Below are 24,806 nucleotides of genomic sequence, written 5' to 3'. Positions count from 1 at the left end.
GCGGTCACAGACATTCCAACATACTCACCCGTCCAAACACACGACCTGCCTTGCCTCGGATCAGTTCCAGACTGTCTGCATTCTTCTTCTGGGGCATCAGGCTACTCCCAGTGCTGAAAGCACATGAACATTTTTATAGCAAGTATTTAAAAAGTACCCAACCCAGCCACATAGACACACCTAAATGAACCTTCTAAAGGAAAGTGACAGAAGCCTTTCAGATAGTTTCATAACTAATCATATCGAGTGAATGCAACTTCCTCTAGAGGAGTATGCATACTCAACAACTACTTGAGGAATCAGTTCTCTAATATCACTGCCATAGCTTAGAAATTTGCCTCAAATCTAAAGCAGATAGGTAGAGCCAGTCAACATTCGAGCACTGAGTGCCCACTCTCCCAGTATAACACAGAGGGTAGCTCCTTTGCGTGCCCCGCACCCCCATTTCCCTACTGATCCTCTTCCTAGATTTCCTACAATGCAGATACAACTCAGCCCATCGTGTTGACATGGACCCTCTGAAGAACATCTCACTCAAACCCACACCTGCACTCTATCCTATAACCCTGCATTTAGCGAGGCTAATCCACCTAACCTGCACATCTTTGGACTGTGGGAAGAATCCAGAGCACCCAGAGGAAACCCACGCAGACATGGGGAGAGTGTGCAGAATGTCACCCAAGGCTGGAATCGAACCTGGGTCTCTGGGGTTGTGAGGTAGCCGTGCTAACCACTGAGCCACTGTGCCATTCTTATCAGCCATGTAATCCTCTGGAGCAGCCAGAACTGGAGTTCTACCCACCTACCTCAGCGGAACAGTGGGTGAAATACATGCATCCCCTTTAAAATTCTAAGTTCCTCTATCTGCCAGACACTAATGAAACACACAAAGCATTTAGACGCAACAGCTGAGGCAGGTACAGCTGACATGATCTACTTTGATGACACATCACCCTACCCAAGAGTTTCAAGACCCTCACAAAAGGCCAGCATCAATGGTAAATTCAAACATCTACGAAATATAAATTAGACTCAAGTGCAAATATTGAAACTGGGAATGAACGCTAGCCTCCTTGTTAGCTGACGTAGCAGTAACTTTTCAATGTTCCACTAGAGTGATTAACTGAGCTAATGAAAAGAAAATCAACTACCTCTTCTTTTTCTGTATTAGTTTCTGTGTAAAGTCACAGTTTCACTTTACAGAAAAAAATCTTACAGGAAGGCAAACATCTACATTCAAACCAAAAGCATAACAGGAGAAATATCAAAACAGTTACCCAGAAAGAAATTCTATGAGAAATAAATGGCAGCAATTTTTATACCTTGAACAATGAGATGAAATAGATTCAGGCCTCAGATTGAAATGCTGTTATTTAAAAGACCACAAGATGTAGGAGGAGGCATGGGTAATTAACCCATCAAGTATGCCGTGCTATTCAATGACATAATGGGTGATCTGATAATCCTCAACTTCACTTTTCAGGCTTTTCCACATAACGTTTGATTTGCTGACAGATTTAAATCTGTGTCTCAGCCTTGAACAAACACAATTACCCTCATTATAGCCCTCTGCGCTCAAGAACTCCACAGATTCGCTAACCTCCGAGAGAAGAAATTCTTCCTCACCTGTGTCTTCAACGTGTGACCTATTAATGGATTTTCGTTTTGCACATTACCAGGACCTCTTTCTATAAACCGTAATCATAATTCTTCAACTGCCAAATGCACCCATGAAACGTTTACACATTTAATTCTAGATAAATTTTTTAGCAAACCCAAACGTTGGCATCAACAGAAAGTATGACTAAATTACCTATAGGCATCAGACAAGGTTATGAATCCAAATTCTTTGGTGCTGTAAATGATGAGATCCTCAGATACTTTGCTCAAGTGTATCAGACACAAGGTGCACCAGAAGAGAATCTCACCTTTAATTAATCAGAGGAAAGTATTAAGCGCAGAAACTATGAAAACACACACAAGTACAAATGCACACATGGACATTTTTGTTATGACATTATTTATTTCAAATATAATGGGACAAGTTATTGATATTTGTCTGAAAAAGGAAAAATGAGGAAAGGGCAAAGGTCCAGTTGAATGTTCCTGCAGGGAACCAGCAGTCACATGATGGGCCAAATGGCCTCTGCACTGTAGCCATTCAATAACTCTATTGTTCTATTCTGCTTCAGAGGCCTCATTGAATTTCCTCAGTTCCTATCTGACCAAAATTACATAAAAACACATTGATTTAAACACTGCAGATGCAGGAAATGAAATCAGAAAATTCTCGAAAGGCTCAGTAGGTCAGGTAGTATCTGTAAAGAGAACAGAGGTGCAGCCTGTCCTTCTACTGACTGTTTCCAATGCTTCAGTTCTCAACTTGCAGCCAATCGTGCAGTTAAGGAAGATATCATTACAGGTCACAACATAGCTTTAAATGAAGGTCATTTAATCATTCTAGCTCATTCATGGAGACATGACCATCCCAGCCCCATCTTCCAACTGTTTGTGAAATAACACTGTCATTTTTGCTTCCACTACCATACTCAGAAGTTCAATTCACTGCTTGAAAAATACTAGTTAAAAAAAAAATCTGGTTTGTTGACTCCAGGCCTAGTGTGATTTGGTTGACTCTTCATTGTCTTCTGAAGTGACCCAGCAAGACACTTGGAGGGTAGTTAGGGATATGAAGTAAATACGGGGCCGTGCCAACAATTTTCACATGCCAAGAACAATTAAAATAACATAATCTTGCAAGACTTCTAAACTTGCCTTTTGTTAGTATATCAGTATTATTATGTTTTACAGATAGTTGATATCTTTCTGTATAAAATTCCCAAACAACAATCCTCACATGCCCTTCTTTTTTTTTAAAAATTAGCATTAGTACCAACAAGCCCCCATACAGAGAAATTTGCCAAAGAAAATTCCTCCCACTTCATATCTCTAGTAATACATCCACTTCATGCTTCTCCTGTAATTGAATCTTTATCATGCTCCATTATTCAGTTTCACATTCTGAATGCTTTCCTTTGACATGTTTAGTTATTGTAAATCTTCTAATCCCACAGAAATTGTTACTCAAAATCATCTAGTTCTCTTTTTGTCTAACTTGTCTCGTTTGAAATATTGGGCAGACTCGGAAGCCCATGATGATCTCTTGTGCACTTTCCACCAATCCCTGCTCCCATCATTGTTGGAGACCAAATTATATTTCCAACCTCTTTAATCATTAGAAGTCAACCATCACAAAGAACACCCAACCTGACAACACTCTCAGAAAGAACTCCCCCTCTTTCACCCTAACGTCAGGCAAAATTCATTTGATCCATTCCCATTCATAGACAGAAATGTTAAGTCACAAGACAATCATAAGATCATTTACCCCGTAAATAGCTAATTTAAGTTTTTAAACTTTGTCCATCCCAGTCCAGCATCGGCACCTCCACATCATAAGGTTTTATTCATATTTAACATTTCAAAATGTGAAGATAGACAAATAGAATATATATTATAGCAACAATCTACATTCATATAGTGTGTTTGATGGAGTAAGGTCCCACCATTGTTCAAGAGCATTCTTAACACTGGCACCAAGTCATAAAAATGAACTAGGACAGGTGCCCAACCATAAAGAGGTCGGTTTTAAGAAGAGTCTTGAAGGAGGAGTGAGAGGTCAAGAGTTTTAGGGAGAAAGGTTGAGATTTCATAGCCTTGGCAACTGAAGGACAACAGGTCAGAGGTGAAGGGTTGTAATTTAAGTCTGTGTAAAATCCAGACATGAAGGGTGTAAAATACTGGAGTCGTGAGACTGTAGAAGATTAAGGCTACCAGAAAGACTGAAGCCATACACAGTATTTGAAAACAAGAAACTTAAAAGTTAGTCAAAAGACAGCAACATCCATAAGAATTCCCAAAGGTTAATGGATCAGGTGATGCCACGTTACAAAATCAATTTACTCTTTATATACTCATTTACAAATTATTTACTTGGTGAAGTGACTGTACTTACAAACAAAGTCTCGTCCACTGGTTGCGTCCATGCTGTTCAAACTGATGGCATCGAACTGCAACTCTGAAAGTCAAACAAACAGATCAACAATTGGTTTAATGCAGTTTAATTCTCGATGGAAAAAAAACAAATTCATTGAAGATCCATTTTAAGCATTGTATATCTCTGACAAATTAGATGAGGAAGATGACACAACATATTGGGTTACTTCTCAAAATAATTGGCAGTCAGATGTGAGTCATTCTTCTCTCCATTGCCTGATTGCTTTGGGTAATCTGTAGCGGATAGCATGCAAACTTCCAGCCTAATTACTCAAGAATATTTAAATACCACTAGGTCAATTTAGGAAAGTCAATAATTTTATTTCATACAGTCAATAGAGTCACAGAGATGTACAGCACAGAAATAGACCATTCGGTCCAACCCGTCCATGCCGACCAGATATCCCAACCTAATCTAGTTAGGATCCTATTCATATACCTATCCAAATGCCTCTTAAATGTTGCAATTGTACCAGCCTCCACCACATCCTCTGGCAGCTTATTCCATACACGTACCACCCTCTGAGTGAAAAAGTTGCCCCTTAGATCTCTTTTGTATCTTTCCCCTCTCACCCTAAACGTATGCCCTCTAGTTCTGGACTCTCCCACCCCAGGTAAAAGACTTTGTCTATCTATCCTATCCATACCCCTCATAATTTTGTAAACTTCTTTAAGATCACCCCTCAACCTCCGACGCTCCAGGGAAAGCAGCCCCAGCCTGTTCAGCCTCTCCCTATAGCTCAAATCCTCCAACCCTGGCAACATCCTTGTAAATCTTTTCTGAACCCTTTCAAGTTTCACAACATCTTTCCGATAGGAAGGAGACCAGAATTGCACACAATATTCCAACAGTGGCCTAACCAATGTCCTGTACAGCTGCAACATGATCTCCCAACTCCTGTACTCAATACCCTGACCAATAAAAGAAAGCATACCAAACGCCTTCTTCACTATCCTATCTACCTGTGACTCCACTTTCACGGGCTATGAACCTGCACTCCAAGGTCTCCTTGTTCAGCCACACTCCCTAGGACCTTACCATTAAGTGTATAAGTCCTGCTAAGATTTGCTTTCCCAAAATGTAGCATCTCGTATTTATCCGAATTAAACTCCATCTGCCACTTCTCAGCCCATTGGCCCATCTGGTCAAGACCCTGTTGTAATCTGAGGTAACCTTCTTCCATGTCCACTACACCTCCAATTTTGGTGTCACCTGCAAACTTACTAACTGTACCTCTTATGCTCACATCCAAACCATTTATGTAAATGACAAAAAGTAGAGGATCCAGCACCGATCCTTGTGGCACTCCACTGGTCACAGGCCTCCAGTCTGAAAAACAACCCTCCACCACCACCTTCTACCTTTGAGCCAGTTCTGTATCCAAATGGCTGGTTCTCCACGTATTCTGTGAAATCTAACCTTGCTAATCAGATTCCCATGGGGAACCTTGTCGAACGCCTTTCCTTGTCTTTGTTTTGCATTTCTTGAAGTTAAGTAAACTGGCTTAATTATCATAACTAATTAGCATAGTCCTGACCAATTACAAATACTTGAGCATTTTTATATGTTTGGAAACTTACCCTTAGAAAGGAATTCTCTGTCAATCGGAAAGGGGTTTCCAGCAATAGCACCACTAGGATTAAAACAATAGCTTTCAATAAATAGATTGTAAAACATTTCTAACATTGATGTAGTTATTGGACCACTGTTCTGGTTTGCTAGTGAGGAGATGAAATTATCACACGAAGAATTACTTTGAATCCCTACAAAATGCATTCATGTAAAAGAGATGAGAGATGACTTTCTTCACTATAAAACAGCAACATCTCTTGATTCCCCACTGGTATAATGAACAAGGCATTTGATTCATACCAAGTCATTCATGTGTCGTCCATCTGTCTGTGGTTTTCTATCAGTTCAGTGGATTGAGAGAGTTAATAGAGCTTTGTGTTTAAAAGATAATAACTTGATTTCAAAAAACTCAATGCAAGGCACCACATGACTAAACTTATTGCATTTCAAATAAAACACTCATCACAAAAATATGAAGACAGACATTTACTTTGTGTTTTCAAATGGGGAATAAGTGCCTGAACTTCTTGCCAGTCAACTTCAGAGGTACTTTTGAAAAAAATAGAACAGGAAACTAATCCCTGAATAATAGAATGATGGTTAACTCCCAATCTTAGTTTGGTTGGTTGACAATGAGGAACTAAGCTCTCAGTTTTGTGGCAAAGATCACCAATGCAACACTGAGGGACAAAGCAGAGAAAATTAAAGGAAAAAATGTACTTGGCATTCAAAAATACAACAATCCTGATGGTTTTATATTCAATATATCTGTGCATTACATAACTAATGGAAATTTTGCTAACCCTGCACATTGTTCTTTTTCAAATAATCTAATTCCCTTTTGAATCTAATTCAATTGAACTTCTCTCCAAGACACTCTCAGGCAATGCTTACCAAACCTGAATACGCGGGATTAGGGCTTTTCCTCATCTAATGTTTGCTTCTATTATTCATTATTTTAAGTACGTGTGGTCTCATTCTCAATTCCGTCTCTCTCAAGTGGGAATATTTTCTCTATAATTACTGTGTCAAGTTCCTCATGATCTTGAATACCTCAATCAAATTGCAACATAGCTTTCTCTTCTCCAAGAGATATCATCCCAACTTCTCGAATCAATCTTCATAACTGAAATTCCTTGTCCCTGGAACCATCTATGTAATCCTTTTCTGTATTTTCTCCACTCAGAACTGGATACAACATTCTAGCCAAAGCCAAACTAATGGTTTATGTAAGATTAGATTAGATTAGATTCCCTACAGTGTGGAAACAAGCCCTATGGCCCAACCAATCCACACCAACCCAGACTCATTTCCCTCTGAATAATGCACCTAACAATGGGCAATTTAGCATGCCCAATTCACCTGACCTGCACATCTTTGGACTGTGGGAAGAAACTGGAGCACCAGAGGAAACCCACGCAGACACGGGGAGAATGTGCAAACACCACACAGACAGTCACCCGAGGCTGGGATCGAACCTGAGACCCTGCTGCTGTGAGGCAGTAGTGCTAACCACTGAGTCACTGAGCCACCCGTAAATTCAATTTAAGTCCTCACTCAATGATCTTATTAATAAAGTCTAGGATGCTGTGTGCTTTATTAACTGTTCTTTCTACCTCTCCTACCATGTTTACTGACTTCTACATATATAGATCCAACTCACTCCAAGTCATTTTCGAGATGTACTAATCACTTCCTATTCATGTACCCATCCAGATGCCTTTTAAATGTTGTAATTGTACTAGTCTCCACAACTTCCTCTTCGCATATGGAATGAACTGCCAGAGGAAGTGGTGGAGGCTGATACAAGTACGGCATTTAAATGCATCTGTGATGGGTACATGAATAGGAAGGGTTTAAGGGGATATCGGTCAAATGCTAGAAAATGAGACTAAATTAATTTAGGATATTACTTGGCATGGATGAGTTGAACTGAAGGTTCTGTTGCCTTGCTTTACAACTCAATGACTCTTTATTTTACATAATCTCTCTGGGTTCCTACCAAAATGTATCTGCTCACACTTCTCCGCATAGAACTTGATCTGCCATCTACCTGTCCACTTACCAACTTATCCACATCCTCTGAAATTCTATACCATCTTCATCACAATTTACACAACTTATATGCACCAAGGTGTACATGATTAATTTTGTCAGGAAGATTCATGGGGTTGTAATGTTCAACACTGAGAAGGAAAGCAACAGTTACAAGATATTAATGGACTTGCTGAGTGAGGGTGTATTTGCTAAAGTAATTTTAGTATCGATAAATGCAGGATATGAATAATAAAGTTATATTTTACTTGGAAAATAATTTAAATGGGGTAGAACAGCAGAGATCATGGATCAAATACAGAAATCAGTAGAAGTAGCAATCAGGATAGACAAAGGCAAATCAACCTTCAGGATTTAGTTGTAGAACTGAAAGAGAGAGAGTCTACAATCACATTATATTGGAACTTGGTTAGACCTCAGTTGCATTTAAAAGGACACAGAGGCACTGGAGAGATTGTAAAAATATATTACAAGGATGATAGAAGTCATATCTATAACGAAAGAATTAATAGGTTATGTCTATTTTCTCTTGAAAAGTCTAAGGAGCAGTCTGACAGAGTTCTTTAAAATCACGAAAAAGAGTTTGAACCTTGAAGACACAGTGACAATATTCCCACTTGTGGGTTAAAGCAAAACTCAAGTTTACAGACAGTGTCCAAGAAATCAAAGCAGTGGTTTGGGCAAATAGTAAATGTGCATTTACAGGGTGCTAGGTAAGTTTAAAATAGAGAAGGATTAAAGGATTATGTTTAAGAGACAGATAAGGACAAACAAAAGTGAGGAGGTTTGAATAAAAAACCAATGCAGGTTAGGGTGAACAGACTTTTTCCTGCGCTGTACATTCGACATAATTGTATATATTATTTATCTCTCGAAGGTAATAAAAGGAAATAGATATATTATACATAAATATCGCACCTTCCCAATGGCAGGACATTGGTTCTTTTCCTAATTTCCTCAAGTCTCTCGGCATCACGAGACAAGGCAACAGCATGGCTAAAGCACAAAACAGAAATTATCTTTTCACAAAAGGTATCAACAAAATAACTTCTTACAGTTCTGTAGTCAACACCATAGTTCACTTATATTAATGTTTTTCTGAAAACTGGTGTTAACCATGATGGGTAACAGTATGCTGGTGCCAAATTAAAATCAGTTACATTAACGTAACACTTTCAAGATGCCTCACATTGATGCCAACTTCGATCACTGTCACGTCATGCAGCATCCCACCAACCACAGAGGAGCCAATCGTTCATTTTTAGCAGCGAATGCCAGAGATACTCCTATTGGTCAGCATGTCAGAAGAATTCACTACTCCTCTTGGAATAGTGTCACAAGATCTTCTTCCATGTATGTAGACAGGCAGAGTTTGATTGCACGTTTTGGCAGGGGCTTTTTAAAAAATATATACTCTTTATTGGAATATGGGTGTTGCTGACAAGGTCAGATTTTGTTGCTTATTACTAATTGCCCTTAAACTGTGCAGTTTGTTAGGCCATTTCAGAAGGCAGTACAGCTAAATGTGAATCACATTGCTCTGGGTCTGGACACTGATGTAGGTCAGACCGGGTAAGGATGACAGATTTCCTTGCCCAATGTCAAAGTAAGATTGCAACCACCTATTGCATAATCTTTAAACATTTTTATTCGGCTGACACCGAAGAAAATCCTAGCCTTCAAATTGGAAATAAAAACTAACTCCAACCATCCCTAAGTAACATTCACCCATGTCTCAGTTGAAATCACTGAACTTCACCTACCACTTTAAAAAAAGACCTGTAGTCTAATTCTAGCTGTTTCTTTACAAACCTCTGAACAGATCGTGTGATATTACAGAAGTCATTAGAAAGTAAGTGTTAATGCTGTGAAAGCACCACATAGTATGTGATGGTTTGATGACTTTTTTTTGTCTTAACAAAAATAACTGTGGACCTGATAAATATTCTCACTTGCCACGTGACTTCCAAGTTTCAGGTGTTTAATTTAACACCAACTAAAATAGTGATCACCTCAGAATCCAGTGACTCCATCGAATTGGCTGTGCTCTTTGCATATGAGTGTATCCAGGAAAAAGGATATCAATTTCCCTAATGGATAAAGGATACATTATTATTAACACATGGAACAGAAACTATTTTAAAAATTCAGTAACAGAATAATATGCTTGAGGGACAGACAGAAAAAGTAGTTGGCAATTAACAAAAGAAAAGAATTGAAATGAGCAGAGACAACCCATGAAGAGGGGAATCATTTAACTGTACATGACAGCCTGTGATAGACATTTCAATAAGGCAAGAAAAGGCTTAGAGATTTGAAACTGTTTCGTTGCAAATTTATTGTTTAACACAAACACCAGTTTCCACCTTTCCCTTTTAGACCATTTCCCTGTCCACAAGCTAACTCCTCACTTGGGAAGGTTCAGCTCTTTTTTTCCTTTTGTTAAAATCAAATCTGTTCAAAGATGTTATTACCTACTTTGGAGCAGGTGGGACTTGAACCCTTGCATTCTGGCTCAGAGGTACCATAACAGAGCCTTAAGAACCCAGCTCTTTTTAAAGAAATATCCACAAATATTTATTACACACAACCGAATGGCTTTTTCCCATCACCAAAACACATATGCCTAGGTGAGGAGCACAGCCTTCAATGCTGGGGCTACAGATATTTGCAATATACATTAATCTCTAACTTTCACCTGTTTGACATCCTCCAATTTTGAATTCCTTCCAACTTTGATTGATATTTGCTTTCTCCAATTCATTGGTGCCCCTCACAAAAACAGCATAATAATACCGTAAAGTTTTCCATTATAATACCAACAGAACTTTTATGGGTCTGCCTTCAGTTCAGAACACACTAATGTTAACAGAACTACCCTTACTGAAAAACACCACACCCCAATGTCATGGTCCATTGTCAGTATTTGTGGCCTCAGCACTGATCCCTGTGGCACTCTACTAGCTGCAAATTTCTATACAGGAAATTGCCTCTTTAACCTAACTCTGTCTTATAATAGTTAACCAATCCTCTACCAGTGCTAATATACTACACCCAACACATAGGCTCTTACCTTATTAAGTTGACAAACATGTGATACGTTGTTAAATGCTTCCTGAAAATCCAAATACATTGCAGTACATCAACAGCTTACAATTTATATATCCTGCTTGCTCCTTCCTCAGAGGTTCTAATGAAATGTTCAGGAACGATTTTCTCTTCAGAAGGCCATGCTGACTCTTTGATTCTACTATGCATTTCTATATGTTCTGCTCTTACATCCTTTATCATACTTGCTAAATATTTTCCAATAACAAATACTAAGCTTATTGGTGTATAATTTCCTGAATTTTGTCTCCTTCCATGTTTGAATTAAAAAAGTGATCCATGGGCACTTTTCCAATCCTCCAATTTTATAGAATCTAAGAAGTCTTGGAAGATTGCCATCAATGCATCCACTGTCTCTAGAGTTATTTCTTTTAATATCCTAAGATGTATCCCATCAGATCCAGGGGTTTATCGGTCTTTAACCCAACTAGTTACCCTGGTACTTTTTCTCTGGTGATAGCTGTTGTATTTGCTCTCCATTTTTTGCTCCTTGATAATTTAGAATTCTTGGAATGCTATTAGTGTCTTCTACAATGAAGACTGATATAAAATGTTCTTCAGTTCCTGACATTTTCTAGTTCCCCATTATTACTTCTACAGCCTCATTCTATATTCATACTTTTCCTCCTCTTTCTTTTCATACATTTGAAAAAGCTCTTGCTGCCTTTCTTGATATTACTTACAAATTGACATGCAAAGTCTATTTTCACCCTCTTTAATATTTTTCTGTGTTCTACTATTAACACTTTCCCATCTTGTCCAATAGCCTTTCCTGGCCATTTCCACTCCATGTCCTCCCTTCTTATAGTAAACCATGGTCACCAGGACCGAAATCTCCTTGGATGGTCTGATGGGATATTTCAACACTTTTTTTCTGATACCTCATTTTTAAGGAAAACTTTTTAACCAACATATAATGAACTTAGCTGGATTTAAAAAAAAAAAGATGATTGTTGCTCCTAATGCTGGAGGTTGGTCATACAGCAGTGAAGACAATTTTGGGTTTTGGGCCATATCCCCTAAAGAGTGTTTTGTATGTATGACCCATGCCAGTATTGGTTGTAACTTACATTTCAACTGATCTGCCACTAATTTGTGTAACAGGTCATCAATTATTGCATGGCTTCTTTTACACAAGCCATTGCTGAATAGACTTTTTGCAGGAGTATGTATTACTATAAAATTTAAGTTTCTACACATCCCGAAATCCATCTTTCACATATTCATCGCCATTATTCACGAAGAATTTTGTAGTGATCAAGGTGTCTACTGTCCCACTTTCCTGTATCTTTGTCCACTATAGTTTTTCTGTCCATATTGTTGATCATCATGAATATGTTAAACCTACATGCCCTATCTACAAAAATGTAATAAAAGCTATTCCAATATTTGTCCCAGATCTTCAGATCCATTAAATTCCTAAGCTAAAGGTATACTTACAACTGGGTGAAGTGGTGTCTTTAATGCACATCACATTACAATGTGATTTATTCTACAAAAATCAGAATCCTTACAGTGTGGATGCAGGCCATTCAGCCCATCAAGTCAACACAGACCCTCTGAAGTGTAACCCACCAAATCCACCACCTACCCTATCCCTGCATTCCATGTGGCTAACCCACCTAGCCCACACATCCCATATTTGGACACTATGGATAATTTAGATTAGATTAGATAGATTAGATTATTTACAGTGTGGAAACAGGCCCTTCGGCCCAACAAGTCCACACCGACCCTCCGAAGAGCAACCCACCCAGACCCATTCCCCTACACTTAACACTACGGACAATTTAGCATGGCCAGTTCACCTAACCTGCACATCTTTGGACTGTGGGAGGAAACCGGAGCACCCAGAGGAAACACACGCAGACACGGGGAGAATGTGCAAAGACAGTTGCCTGAGGCGGGAATTGAACCTGTGTCCCTGGCACTGTGAGGCAGCAGTGTAATCCACTGAGCTACCATGTCTGGTTAGAAGGTTATTTTGCTCAGTCGCCTGGATGGTTGGTTGTGATACAGAGTTATGATAACTGCATGGGTTCAGCACCTGAATTGGCTGAGGTTACCATGAAGGATTCTCTTTCTCAAACTTTCCCTTTGCCTGAAATGTGGTGACCCTCAGGTTAAACCACCACCAGTCATCGCTCTCTAATTAGAGAGCAGGACTGCAGTTCAGTAAAACCATGATGACGTTACCGTTTACACCTCTGGAGCAGATTAGCCTTTAACCCTGGACACTACCAATCCATCACAAGAGCCCTTATAATCTAGCTCTTTTTTAAAAAAAATACCTCACTACAATACAAACTAAAACACATCAATTTACAAGCATAACTTACCAAGGGCAGAATAATAATTCTTCCTATAACTTTATATCATACAGTTTTTATCCTTGTCGACAAAATAGCCACTTACTGTTTAGGCTTAAACAGCGCAGACACAAATTTTATTTTAACCTACCTGCTCAGACATATTGTGAGACATGTTATGACACACTTCTGGAGCAAGTGGGACTTGAAAACCCATGCCTGGTGGCCCAGAGATAGGTGCACTAGCAGTGCAAAGCCTAATGAACGTCACTTGTTATCAATCAACTCTGGAACTGTTCTGGTTTACTCTTAAAGGGACCTACATTTCTTACAGTGACAGTCTGTCTGGCCTTCACTATCCAAGTTTAATCACCCCCTTCAATAGTAAAATAATGGTTTGTTTGATGGTACAGCTCATTAAGTAGCAATTATTAAGAATCAAGGAAAAGGCAGGGAAGGTAAAATACACCAACAATCCCACTTCATATCATTACAGAATTATACAGTATGGGAACAGACCCTTTGGTCCAACTAATCCATGCCGACTACAATCCCGAACTAAACTGCATTTGACGCATCGACCTCCAAACATTTAGATAAGTACACAAGTAAGAAGTGTCTTTTAAGTGTTGTAATGGTACCACTTTCCACCACTTCCTCTGGAAGTTGCCCCTCATGTCTTTTTTAAATCTTTATCCTCTCACCTTAAAAGTATTCCCCAGTCTTGAAATTCCCCACCCTAGGGAAAAGACATCTGCCTTTCACCTTATCTACACCCCTCATGATTTTATAAACCTCTAGAAGGTCACCCTTCAACCTCCTACGCTCCAATGAAAAAAGTCCCAGCCTACCAAGACTCCCCTTATAACTCAAACCCTCCAATCCTAACAACATCCTGATAATCTTTTCTGAACCCTTTCCAGCTGAATTATTTCCTTTCTATACTAAGGCCTTCTGATGTAAGTGATGTACAGTAAAGGTAAAATGGAATGAAAATAAATAAAATAGGACTTAGTTTTGCTGACCTCAACAGCCCGAACCGTCTTCTGATTCTGAATAGGGTTTTACAGCAGTTGTTATTTTCCCTTAACTATAGGCAAAATAAAAGGGAAGTTGAAAAATAGTCACAGTCTTTGCTCCCGCTCATCAAAGTAACTCATGCAGGAAATGTGGGCACGCAAAGGGGACGGGAACACGTATGGCCCTGATTTGAATAATAATCTCATTTCATGGTCAACAGCCTTCCGAGAGCCAGTATCTGGGTTCATGCTGAAACAATATGGTCATTCAAGGGAGGTGTCAGACAGCTGCATACTCTAGAGCAGTTCATGGGCTCAGCACCTACTACACAGGAGCTTAGGGGCAAGTTCGAAAGATAAATCTGAAGAAAAATGGTGTCTGTGATTAACCCTAGCTATACTAGTGCCATACATCGTGACAGAATCATGATGCTGTAGCTAGATGGTCAACACACAAAGTGAACCACAATAGACAAAGCCCAAAAGTTTTACTTTGAGTAAGTATACATTCCCCATGGAAATCGGATTTTCTGCTCAGCTTGCATTACATGAAGGGTCTGTTTCCATGCTGTACATCTCTATGACTCTATGACATAAATTGAACAAATAATTTCAGATAAATTTGTTATCTGTGGATTACTTTTTAAAAATCCTTTACACTCTAACTGCAAAGAGACACAGAATAAAACTTACACAGCAGCCCTTTCAACCATTGTTTTAATCAACTGCAGCATGTGATCCATCAGAATGGAGATATTATCTCGTAGCCATAATCTCATATCAGTTACTACCTGTAAAAAAAAATTCATTGTGTTCGGTTAGGCATATACTATATTAGAATGGCAAATAGTGTGAAGTTCATTATCTGAATCCATCAACACACAGCCCAATGTGAGGTCAATGATGCAAAAAAATTGGTATAATTAGCATCTTGGGAATTGCTGCAAAATCAACTGAAGTGGATTCTTTTCAAAAAGGCCTTCATCTCATACCAAAAGATAAACATTTCTAAATTGACATTTTATAGCTCATTGGCAAACGTATAAAATACGTCAACAGTATGCAAGCTATCATGGTAAAACTGCATCCAATTTAAGTTTTAAGTGAAGCTTACTTGCCTCAATTCACTAGAATTCACTCAAAATATTTCTTGCCACGTCTCTTTCAACAACTAGGATAATTAAAACTGAGCCAAAGAGAATAAATCACCTCAGGACGTAATCCATGGTCTTTGCTGAATTAAATGCTCTCAATTAAAATGTCATAGTTCACCACAGTATCCTTGTGAAGGAAATTGAAATTACCAATTATGTAAACAGTGAACTTGTAAAAGGTTTTCAAGGCCTTGGATAATACACTACTGGAATAATGTTTGGGATGACAGCCAGTTAATGTGGGAAATTAGAGAAGCTGAGATATTTCTCCTGAGAGCAGAGGTTGAGGAGTAATTTAACCAAGGCCTTCAAAATCACGAAGGGCTTAAATAGAGTAGATTAAGAGAAACGGTGTTAGTATTTTGTGGGTCAGACAAAGTTTAAAATATTGGTAAAAGAATTGGGGTCGTGGGGGGAAACAAGGAAAAATGCAAAGCCTTTATAACAATAAACGCAGTAATGTTATTCTTTGTTGTGTGAAGAGTCATATTGGACTCAAAAATGTTTCCTCTTTTAAAATCCACAGATGCTGCATTAAAAACTCAAATATGTCTGAAAAAGAAACACTTTTGTTCCTGTTAGAGTTCTAAGACTCCACATTCTAGTAATTTATTATTATTATGGATTTCTCCAATCTATCTACTTGAAAATCAATCTGAACTTGCTTTTCCTTTAACCTACCGTCAAAAGAGTGGTTTATAGGCTGTTAGGTCACTGATGTAAGTCATAATTTTGCTTCCCAGTCCAGTTTTTCAGGTGACTCTAAGGTTTTACCTCCCTTTTTCATGGGAACAAATCTGCTTTGGGTTACGATAATTGGCTGCTTCCAAACGTAACCCCTTAGATGCTCGGGCACATTTTGTTTTGTTGGTCTCATGGCCTTTATAAAACTCATTTTCACTATAACAAGCTGTAAAATGATTAGATTACGTGTGATGATCTTTTCTGCAGGATTCTGCTGTTTGGTGTACTGTATATATTTTCCTCGGTGGCTTTTCTTCACAAAAGTCTCAGCCTGGATATTTAACATGTGCTGTCTTTTTTTATTAAAGCTGTACCAGAGATCATGTGAAAAGTCAGTTTTCTGAATGTTTCTCCAGCCAGATACTTTCAGGTCTGCCTCTCAATCTTCACAACTGACATGATTTCTTTGGCAGTGTATCCTGAGCTAACACCATCTTTTGCCATAAAAGCAGAAAATGCTTCACAAAAAAATCATACTGGACTTGAAACATTATCTCTGTCTGTCTACTCTCTCTCTCCACAGATACTGCCAGACCTGCTCAGTTTCTCCTATATTTTTTGTTTTTAGGTCAGACTTCAAGCATCACAGTATTTTGCGCTAATTCCATATTTTGTCATGTGTTTATATGCGATGTAATAAATTGTGGATCCAGACAGACTGGTTGAGGCGAAGGCAAGTCAACAACTGTCTATAGGCTTATTGTTCAAAGTAACACTATTTACTAGACTTGTGTACTAAACATTATCAGATACAACAATCCTTTACTAGGCAGTGACTTAGGAAATTACTAAGCCTTTTTTTAAGTGTCTTCATGTTCACGTATTCTCTGCCTCGCCTTCAGGGAGTCACATATTCAAGTATGCTTCTTCCAGTAGTCTTTCCAGATAGCTTTAACTCCACCCATACTGTGGTATTTATACCCAGTTATGCGTACCTCTCTGACATCACAGCAACATTACTCAAAGCTCCTATTTCCATATACAACAGTCTTAATCTATAAGTATTATTGGTGCACAAGGTTTGTGTAGGGATTTGTAGCTCGGGTGCTGGTTGCAGTTGCTGTGGGTATGTTCGCCGAGCTGGGAATTTGGTGTGCAGACATTCCGTCCCCCGTCTAAGTGACAGCCTCAGTGCTGTGGAGCCTCCTGCGATGCGCTGCTATACTATGTCAATTGGAATTTATTTGGTTTTGTTCCAGCTGCTTCTGGTTGCTCGTTGCAGTGGTCAGTATACTGAGTCTAGGTCTGTGTGTTTGTTGATGGAGTCCGTGGAGGAGTGTCAATCTTCAAGAAATTCTCCGGCTGTCCTCTGTTTGGCTTGTCCTATTATTGTTTACGATATCCCAGTTGAATTTTGTGGTTCTTGTTGTCTGTGTGTGTAGATACTAAGAACAGCTGGTCGTAGCGATTAGTGGCTAGGTGATATTCATGAATGTGTTTACAACTAGCAATCTGCAATCATGAACATCAACTAGCCACTAAACTAGCTGTCCTTAGTATCTATACACACGGACAACAAGGACCACAAATTGAACTGGAATAACACAAAAATGATCATAGGACAAGCCAAACAGAGGACAGCCAGAGAATTCCTAGAAGTTTGGCACTCATCCACGGACTCTATCAACAAACACATAGACCTAGACTCAGTATACTGACCACTGCAATGAGCAACCAGAAGTAATGGGAACAAAACCAAATAAATTCCAATTGACATAGTATAGCAGCGCTTCACAGGAGGCTCCACAGCACTGAGGCTGTCACCTAGACAGGGGACGGAATGTCTGCACACCAAATCCCCAGCTCGGCAAACATACCCACAGCAACTGCATTATTAGTGCACTGCAAGACATTATGGTGCTAACACAAATCCAATTTACCTGGTCATTCCTGCTTCGACCAGTATGCAATTTTCCTCCAGCTTCTCCAATCAATTCCTGAAAGTAAAAGAAAATCACACCAATGTTTTTTTTAAATCAGAATAGATCAGAAGACATTAATAATTTTTGTTGACATTATATGAGATCTGCAAATACAAATATGGCCCAGATTTTGCTCTAATATCAGTAGTCACACTATCAGGGCCCAATATTCCAAGGCAAATGCGACATTAACTTTGTCTAAGACGACAGCAACAGATAACAATAAACACTGCTGTCAGAGGTTCCCTGCTCTTCCACACGTTGCATTCACCAATAGAGTACGTACAAACATAACTTCAATGCAATGATCTTCTGAGCTTATGAATTGCTCTGAAATAGAAATAGCTGAGAAAAATTAAGTATAAAGCGTTCAGAAGCAAAGTTAATTGAAAACAGCATAATGAGGGATAATTACTGCTGAATAACATCTCAGGCCCGAAAATGTTAATCTTGTCAACATGAAATTTCATTCCTTGAGACAAATTTTTTTGCTGAAGATTTAGAAAATGATACATACTTATTATGTTTTCTATCAATCAGTCTTTTATCTTTCACTTAATATCAGTTAGAATGTCCCTTCCTTCCACGATTTTAAAATGGTAGCCCATTGTCTCCTGGTTGTACATGCCTACAGTTTTATGGTCTGGGCAGCATTATATTGTGGTCAGTTACAATCTCAGTTAATCTTCAAATACTTAACTACACTTGGCCAGTGGTCTGCAAATGTCAGCATCTGTCCACCCTCAGTATTAAGTCATAGAGTATTAGGCTTGCTTCCCCACCTCAACAAAAATACATCAAGAGGAGCATGTACTCAGTCTCCAGTGTCTGTTTCAGTGCGGTGGCTTCGACAGTGAATGTGTTAGTGCCAATTCAACCAGATTGAAGGTCATTGTGACATGCAGTGTGTGAACCAGGAGGTCTAAAATAAAATACCGTATTTTTAAAATATTCTTTCATGGAATGTGAGCATTGCTGATTGTGAAAAGTATTAATTGTCCTTGAGAAGGTCAGGGTGAGCCACCATCTTGAGTCATTGAGTGGCTTGCTCAGCCATTTCAGAAGCCATTTAAAATTCAACCCAATCACATTAGGCTGGAGCACTGTGGGTAGACTGAACCATTTAAGGATAATCTTAGCTTCATTTTCCATCCTAAATCTCCCAATTCTCTTTGTTTTGACCCCTCTACTGAATATGCATCACAGCTGAGTAGCTACAGAACTTTGGGATTAAAAAAAAATACAATCTCACAATCCTTTGCGTGATTGATTTTCTCATTGTCTCAGTCCCAAACAGTCTTTATTTTGAGACAATGATCACCTGGTTTTGGATTTCCACAGCCTGGGAAAACATTGTGGCGAAAGTGAGGACTGTAGATGCTGGAGATCAGAGTGGTGCTGGAAAAGCACAGCAGGTCAGGCAGCATCTGAGGAGCAGGAAAATCGATGTTTCGGGCAAATCCTGTGCTTTTCCATCAAGGAAAAGCTTTTGAAGGGCTTTTGCCCAAAACGTTGATTTTCCTGCTCCTCGGATGCTGCTTGAACTGCTGTGCTTTTCCAGCACCACTCTAATCTTGACTGGGAAAACATTGTCCCAAAATCAACCCATTCAACCATTTAAAATGTTTTAAAGGGTAATGTCCCCAATTTTACTTCCTCCAGAAATGGCCAATCAATGTTTCAAAAACAATCTCCTCATTTGCCCTTTGCCTGGGGAGCTCAGGTAATTTGCAGGTTTACAGAGTGTGTAAAAGAGCAGATATTCAGTAAATCAAGTCTTCACTCCCTTTGTACCTCTCTGTGGCTTGCAAGGGTTTCCTAAGATGTGAAATTATCTCTGTCCCTACAGCATGCCTGGACCCAACACTGCAATTTTTTTTTCCCCGAATTGGTAAGGAGTGCCATCAGCACTGCTCAATTTTTGTTGGAATCTTTTCCCAGCGTGGTGGGATACATGAGATCCCAGCAGTGACAGTAAGACTCAGGGTCCCCACTGACTCAAGTCCCTTGCAAGAGGTTTGAAAGGATCCAAAGAGGCTTAGCTTCCCTTCTTAACTAAGGATTTTCTGGGTATTGATCTCCATCAGTCACCAAAAGGCCCCAAACCTCCCAACCTCTACATTCGATGACAAAGTGGTGTTCCAATTTCTTTTGAATTTTTTAGGCTTAAAGCTGAGTCTGAATTTGGGTCTATGTTAGGAGTTTCCCTGGACCTTGTATGATGCCCAAGGGAGGAAAACCATGAGAAACAGGTTCCTCACAGGTGGAGTACAGTTCTGAGAAACCATTGGAAAAAGCTATCCAATTACAGGGAAACCTGTTATTCTTGTTGAAGACACTATGCTGCAATCTATGAACCTGTTAAAACAAGTTTTCCTAATTTTTAGAAATTCCTAAAAAAAATACAAATTTCTCCCACTAATTGTATGCAGTTGAACAAGTGAACAAATGTTCTATTCTTGCGCAGACTTCTCTCTAAATCTTTCACAGTTTTCAAGACTGGAGAGAAAAGCATAAATGGCCAGGGGGCTGACAGCAGAAACAAATCAACCGGAGTCTTTTGTGCAACCTTCATCTCTTTCGTGTGTTATGATCTCTGTAAAATCTTTTAAATCAATTCAAACTTTAAGTTATTAACGAAAAGAATGAGAGGGCATGATCATTACTCTTAATATTTTTGCACTCAGACAAAAATAGTTGACTAAATACTCCTCTTTGTAGGCAACATATACTTTCAATAACACTAATTGGCTTTATGGTATTTGCGGATGATTTTTATGTTCTTGAAAGTAGATGACTAAAGACAAATTCTGGTGTGCAGCATGAAATCGTTCCTCGTCGAAGACTGTGGTGCTGGAAAAGCACAGCCAGTCAGGCAGCATCCGTGCAGCAGGAGAATCAATGTTTCAGACATAAGCCCTTCATCAGGAATTCCTGTCACGAACTTGTCAGATCCTGTGCCTTTCCAACACCACACTCTTCGACTCTGATCTCCAGCGTCTGCAGTCCTCACTTTCTCAGAGATGAATTCTTTTCTGTCAGGTTTTATTAAAAATACGCTTGTTAAAAGATAACTTGTTCATTAACTCACCATGAGCCATTACCTTGGGAGATGTACTAGTGACTCTGTGTTGACATATGCATGAGGTTTATTTTAGATCTGTCACATACCATATGCTCTCGGGAATTCTAGCTAACAGACTTTACTTGTCCCATCTTTCAATATGACCCTGTATCTCTGTTTTACTGCATGTGAGTGATAATCTTTGGACAATTTTGTTATGTTTTGGAGAGTTTCCTAAATCTACCACAATAGGAAAGCCTGCTCTGATGATTCTTTATTCCCCCGGCCAGACCAAATGTCCCCATGTCTGGAGAAGATGCCTCTCTGACTAAAGACCGTCTCTCTCCCAGAATTAGTTTGCAAAGTCATGCAACCTTTTCTGTCTGTTGACCACACACAACCTCTGCTGTGATAGTCATTGATCTGTAGAAGAGTCTGTATTCTGACCAAAAATAAAGGCTTCTTCAGCCCTCTGCCCCTAGGCCATGTGAAACACATTAATGCCACGCATAGGCAGAAATGCTAACAATTGATTCTTGATCCAAACTTTCTTTCATCTCAAAAAGAAACGGCTTATAGCACAATTGTGTTTAATGCAATACCAATTACACTTTCCTGAGGCTTTGAGAGACTTGATCCTGAACTTCTTGACTCCCCAAGACCAACCTGAGAACAACGATTAGGAGAAGGTGTCCCAGAAAGTCGGATTTTGATTCTGGTGAGGGCCCGTCTTGGTACACTGCCAATTTGTCAAGGCAACGAAGGCAAACCAAACAAAAAGCACTCCAACACACACGCCTCACAGCCTCGACTGAATTGACTCTTTTAAAGGGAAGGGCTCATGATATAAACCCATTCCATGTGTTTAATTTTCTTTAATCCCTAATGAAAAAACAAGCACTTGAATTCAAATCCCATTTCAAAGCATTTATAACCACTTGGAGTTGTAAATCAAACTGGCAGGAACTCTGGTGTGATAATGAATGATTGTGACATCAGTCATGCAGCATTTACCCTGCAATGATTGCCCTCAAACATATGTCACAGGACAGCTTTTTTATTCAAATATTCAAAGATCAGAATGACAAATGCCGAGATGGTCCTCTTGAGAGTCCCAGTGAACTTGTCAGATCCAAAGTGTTTCCACACTCATATTTCAATATGCCTTTGAGCACTGGAGTGCTCCGAAAGGATGGTTCACAATCACTGAATTTGACATAGAACCATATCCAAAAAAGTGTAGCCTACCTTTCCAAAGCACTCTGACAACTTTAGACTCTCTCGTACCCGGTCCAAAGTATACAATCAGATTATGCCCATCCGACTAACGAAAATCAGATCATCCTGAGGCAACTGCACTTTAATAGGTATAAGTGCCTCTCTGGACTCCAGATGTGCGAATTAGAACATACCTCTGTAAAAATAGTGGGTTTTATATTTGGGGGTGAGACTTCTGAATTTGGCTTCTCCGGCCAATTTTGTAGAGATGGAGAGGCTCTCCATCTGTGTGAAAGTTCAGGCCTCGAAGTTAGCTGGCTACAAGAACTCTACTGCTAATGTCACCAAGCATAAACAATTTTCACCTTCTTCTCAGTAAAACAATTCCAGCATTTAATCTCTAACAATCAAACCAGTTGGATCAACTATCAAGAAGACATAATTTATCTTACATTTAAACTACAGTCCCAAAAAAATTGTAAAAACCTTCAATTGCAATAGCAGTACCTTCAGAGTATTCAATCATAAAGATTTCTGCACTCTGTAGTCCCCAAACCCCTCAACTTTGTTACATGCCGTTCCCTTGTTAAAATCTTCCTTAAAGTGGAATGCTTTGATTCTTTCCCATAACTCATCATTCAAAACCTCATCAGCATTTTTCCTTTTGCTACTTTGAATGTTTAGCAGTGCCATATAAAGCATTACTAAATAACAATAACTAACAGCTGGTAGCACCTTAAATAAAAAAACTATTTACAAGCAAACTCCAGATCAATTTTGATTAATAAATATAGTCTTCCATTAAGTTACTTACTCATTAAGGTTAGTCAATATTTACATTATTCATGAAACAACTTGGGAGGCATAGAAACCAAACTATTCACAAAGCAAAAAAACTAAAAAAAAAATTAGCTTAAAATTCCCACTTTACAATCAGTAAAATGCCTAAAGTAAATACAGCATTTTGAAACAATTATTGACAAGGGGCTACCTTGGGAGCTTAAAAACAGATTAGAATGAGCAAATCAAGATAGTTAGGATTTATCCCTCACATACAGCAGATCCAATAAGAGCAATGTCCATTAGCTCAATCCAAGAATGATTAGTGATTACTGTATTTAATGATTAATTGCTACATAGATCAACAAATTTAAGTGCCAATCAATAACCTGTCATTGAGACTGTTTCTGATGCGTCAATTCTTTTCTTGTATTCCTTGCTATCCAAACATGAGATTAATTAATATCAAACTACATGTCCAGTTGATAACACAAACATACAGAACTGCGGATACTGGAAATCTGAAACATAAAACGAGTGCTAGAGAAATTCAGTAGGTTGGCGTAAACTGTACTGGGACAATCACAGTTAATTTGTCAAACCCAGTGACCTTTCGTCAGAATGGAGTTTCGAAACATTAATCGATTTTCCTCCCACTGCAAGATCTGTTGCGTTTCTCCAGCCCTCTCTTGTTTTTGGCCAGTTGATAAGAAAGTTATTCCACAGACTGACAGTAAGATAATGGCATCGACTAGCAATGGATTTTGAACCAAATAGAATCAGAACATCAGGGAACGTAATTCAGCTCATCAAATCAACTTGCAATGCCAAACCTAAATTGGAATATTCCTGAGGTTGTCCTTTCACTTAGGCTTTCAAAAAAAACCTCACATTTTGAGAAAAATATACTTAGTGACCACTCTTACCTTTAGTCTTCGTTCATGGGCTGTATGAATGTCCTCATCTCCTTCTTTAATCTGGAAAGTTTCATTTTGCCATTCTTCATAAATCTATCAATTGGAAAGTAAAATCTTTCAGCTCCATTTGTGCAAAGGTAATCTCATCTCCTCCAGTGAGAATCAGAGTCGCAGCTTTCAGAAACATTGGCGTTTAGGCTTTGAAAGAAGATGAGCACTGCATTCTGCAACAAGTTTATTTAACAGATTTATGTAAGGCAGAAACTGGGATCGAGACCTTTAGTGCAGTGAAGGTTAAGAGAAGATTAAATGGCGGTGTTCAAAACAATGAAAAGTTCTGATGAAGTCAATGAGACACTCTTTCCTTCTGCAGGAATGTTGGTAATCAGAGGATGGATTTAAGATAATTAGCAAGACCAAAACAGAAAATTTAAGAAACATTTTTAAAAACATATATAAAGTTGATACAATTTGGAGTGCTCCAAGTGCAAGGGAGAACAAAGCAGATTCAATAGTAACTTCCATAAATAAATTAAAACACGAATCATATCTAAAGAGAAGGGGATTCAAACAGCAAGATTTTCCATCAGACCTAAAAAAATCTGCTAACTGAATTAGAGAGAGTCATAGAGATGTACAGCATGGAAACAGACCCTTCGGTCCAACCCATCCATGCCGACCAGATATCCCAAGCCAATCGAGTCCCACCTGCCAGCACCCAGCCCATATACCTCCAAATCCTTCCTATTCATATACCCATCCCAATGCCTCTTAAATGTTGCAATTGTACCAGCCTCCTCTGGCAGCTCATTCCATACACGTACCACTGTGTGTGTGAAAATGTTGCCCCTTAGATCTCTTTTATATCTTTTCCCTCTCAACCTAAA

At 39.0% G+C, this 24,806-nt stretch overlaps 1 protein-coding gene across 1 annotated transcript in view; it reads right to left on the bottom strand.

Annotated features, from left to right (window-relative positions):
* The window catches only part of asl (argininosuccinate lyase), a 39,619-nt gene that overhangs the window by 8,057 nt on the left and 6,756 nt on the right, over nt 1-24,806 (bottom strand). Inside the window, exons 3-11 of the mRNA XM_043718575.1 lie at nt 23,929-24,012; nt 17,899-17,955; nt 14,814-14,911; nt 9,697-9,774; nt 8,603-8,680; nt 5,638-5,690; nt 4,016-4,078; nt 1,814-1,928; nt 29-113 (exon numbers count right to left, since the gene is read on the bottom strand). Coding sequence (XP_043574510.1) covers nt 29-113; nt 1,814-1,928; nt 4,016-4,078; nt 5,638-5,690; nt 8,603-8,680; nt 9,697-9,774; nt 14,814-14,911; nt 17,899-17,955; nt 23,929-24,012 — 711 coding nt within the window. The remainder of the gene's footprint in view (nt 1-28; nt 114-1,813; nt 1,929-4,015; nt 4,079-5,637; nt 5,691-8,602; nt 8,681-9,696; nt 9,775-14,813; nt 14,912-17,898; nt 17,956-23,928; nt 24,013-24,806) is intronic.

This window comes from Chiloscyllium plagiosum, chromosome 28 (assembly GCF_004010195.1).
Source record: "Chiloscyllium plagiosum isolate BGI_BamShark_2017 chromosome 28, ASM401019v2, whole genome shotgun sequence".
Classification (NCBI taxonomy): domain Eukaryota; kingdom Metazoa; phylum Chordata; class Chondrichthyes; order Orectolobiformes; family Hemiscylliidae; genus Chiloscyllium; species Chiloscyllium plagiosum.
This window is presented reverse-complemented; position numbering and strand designations above follow the sequence as displayed.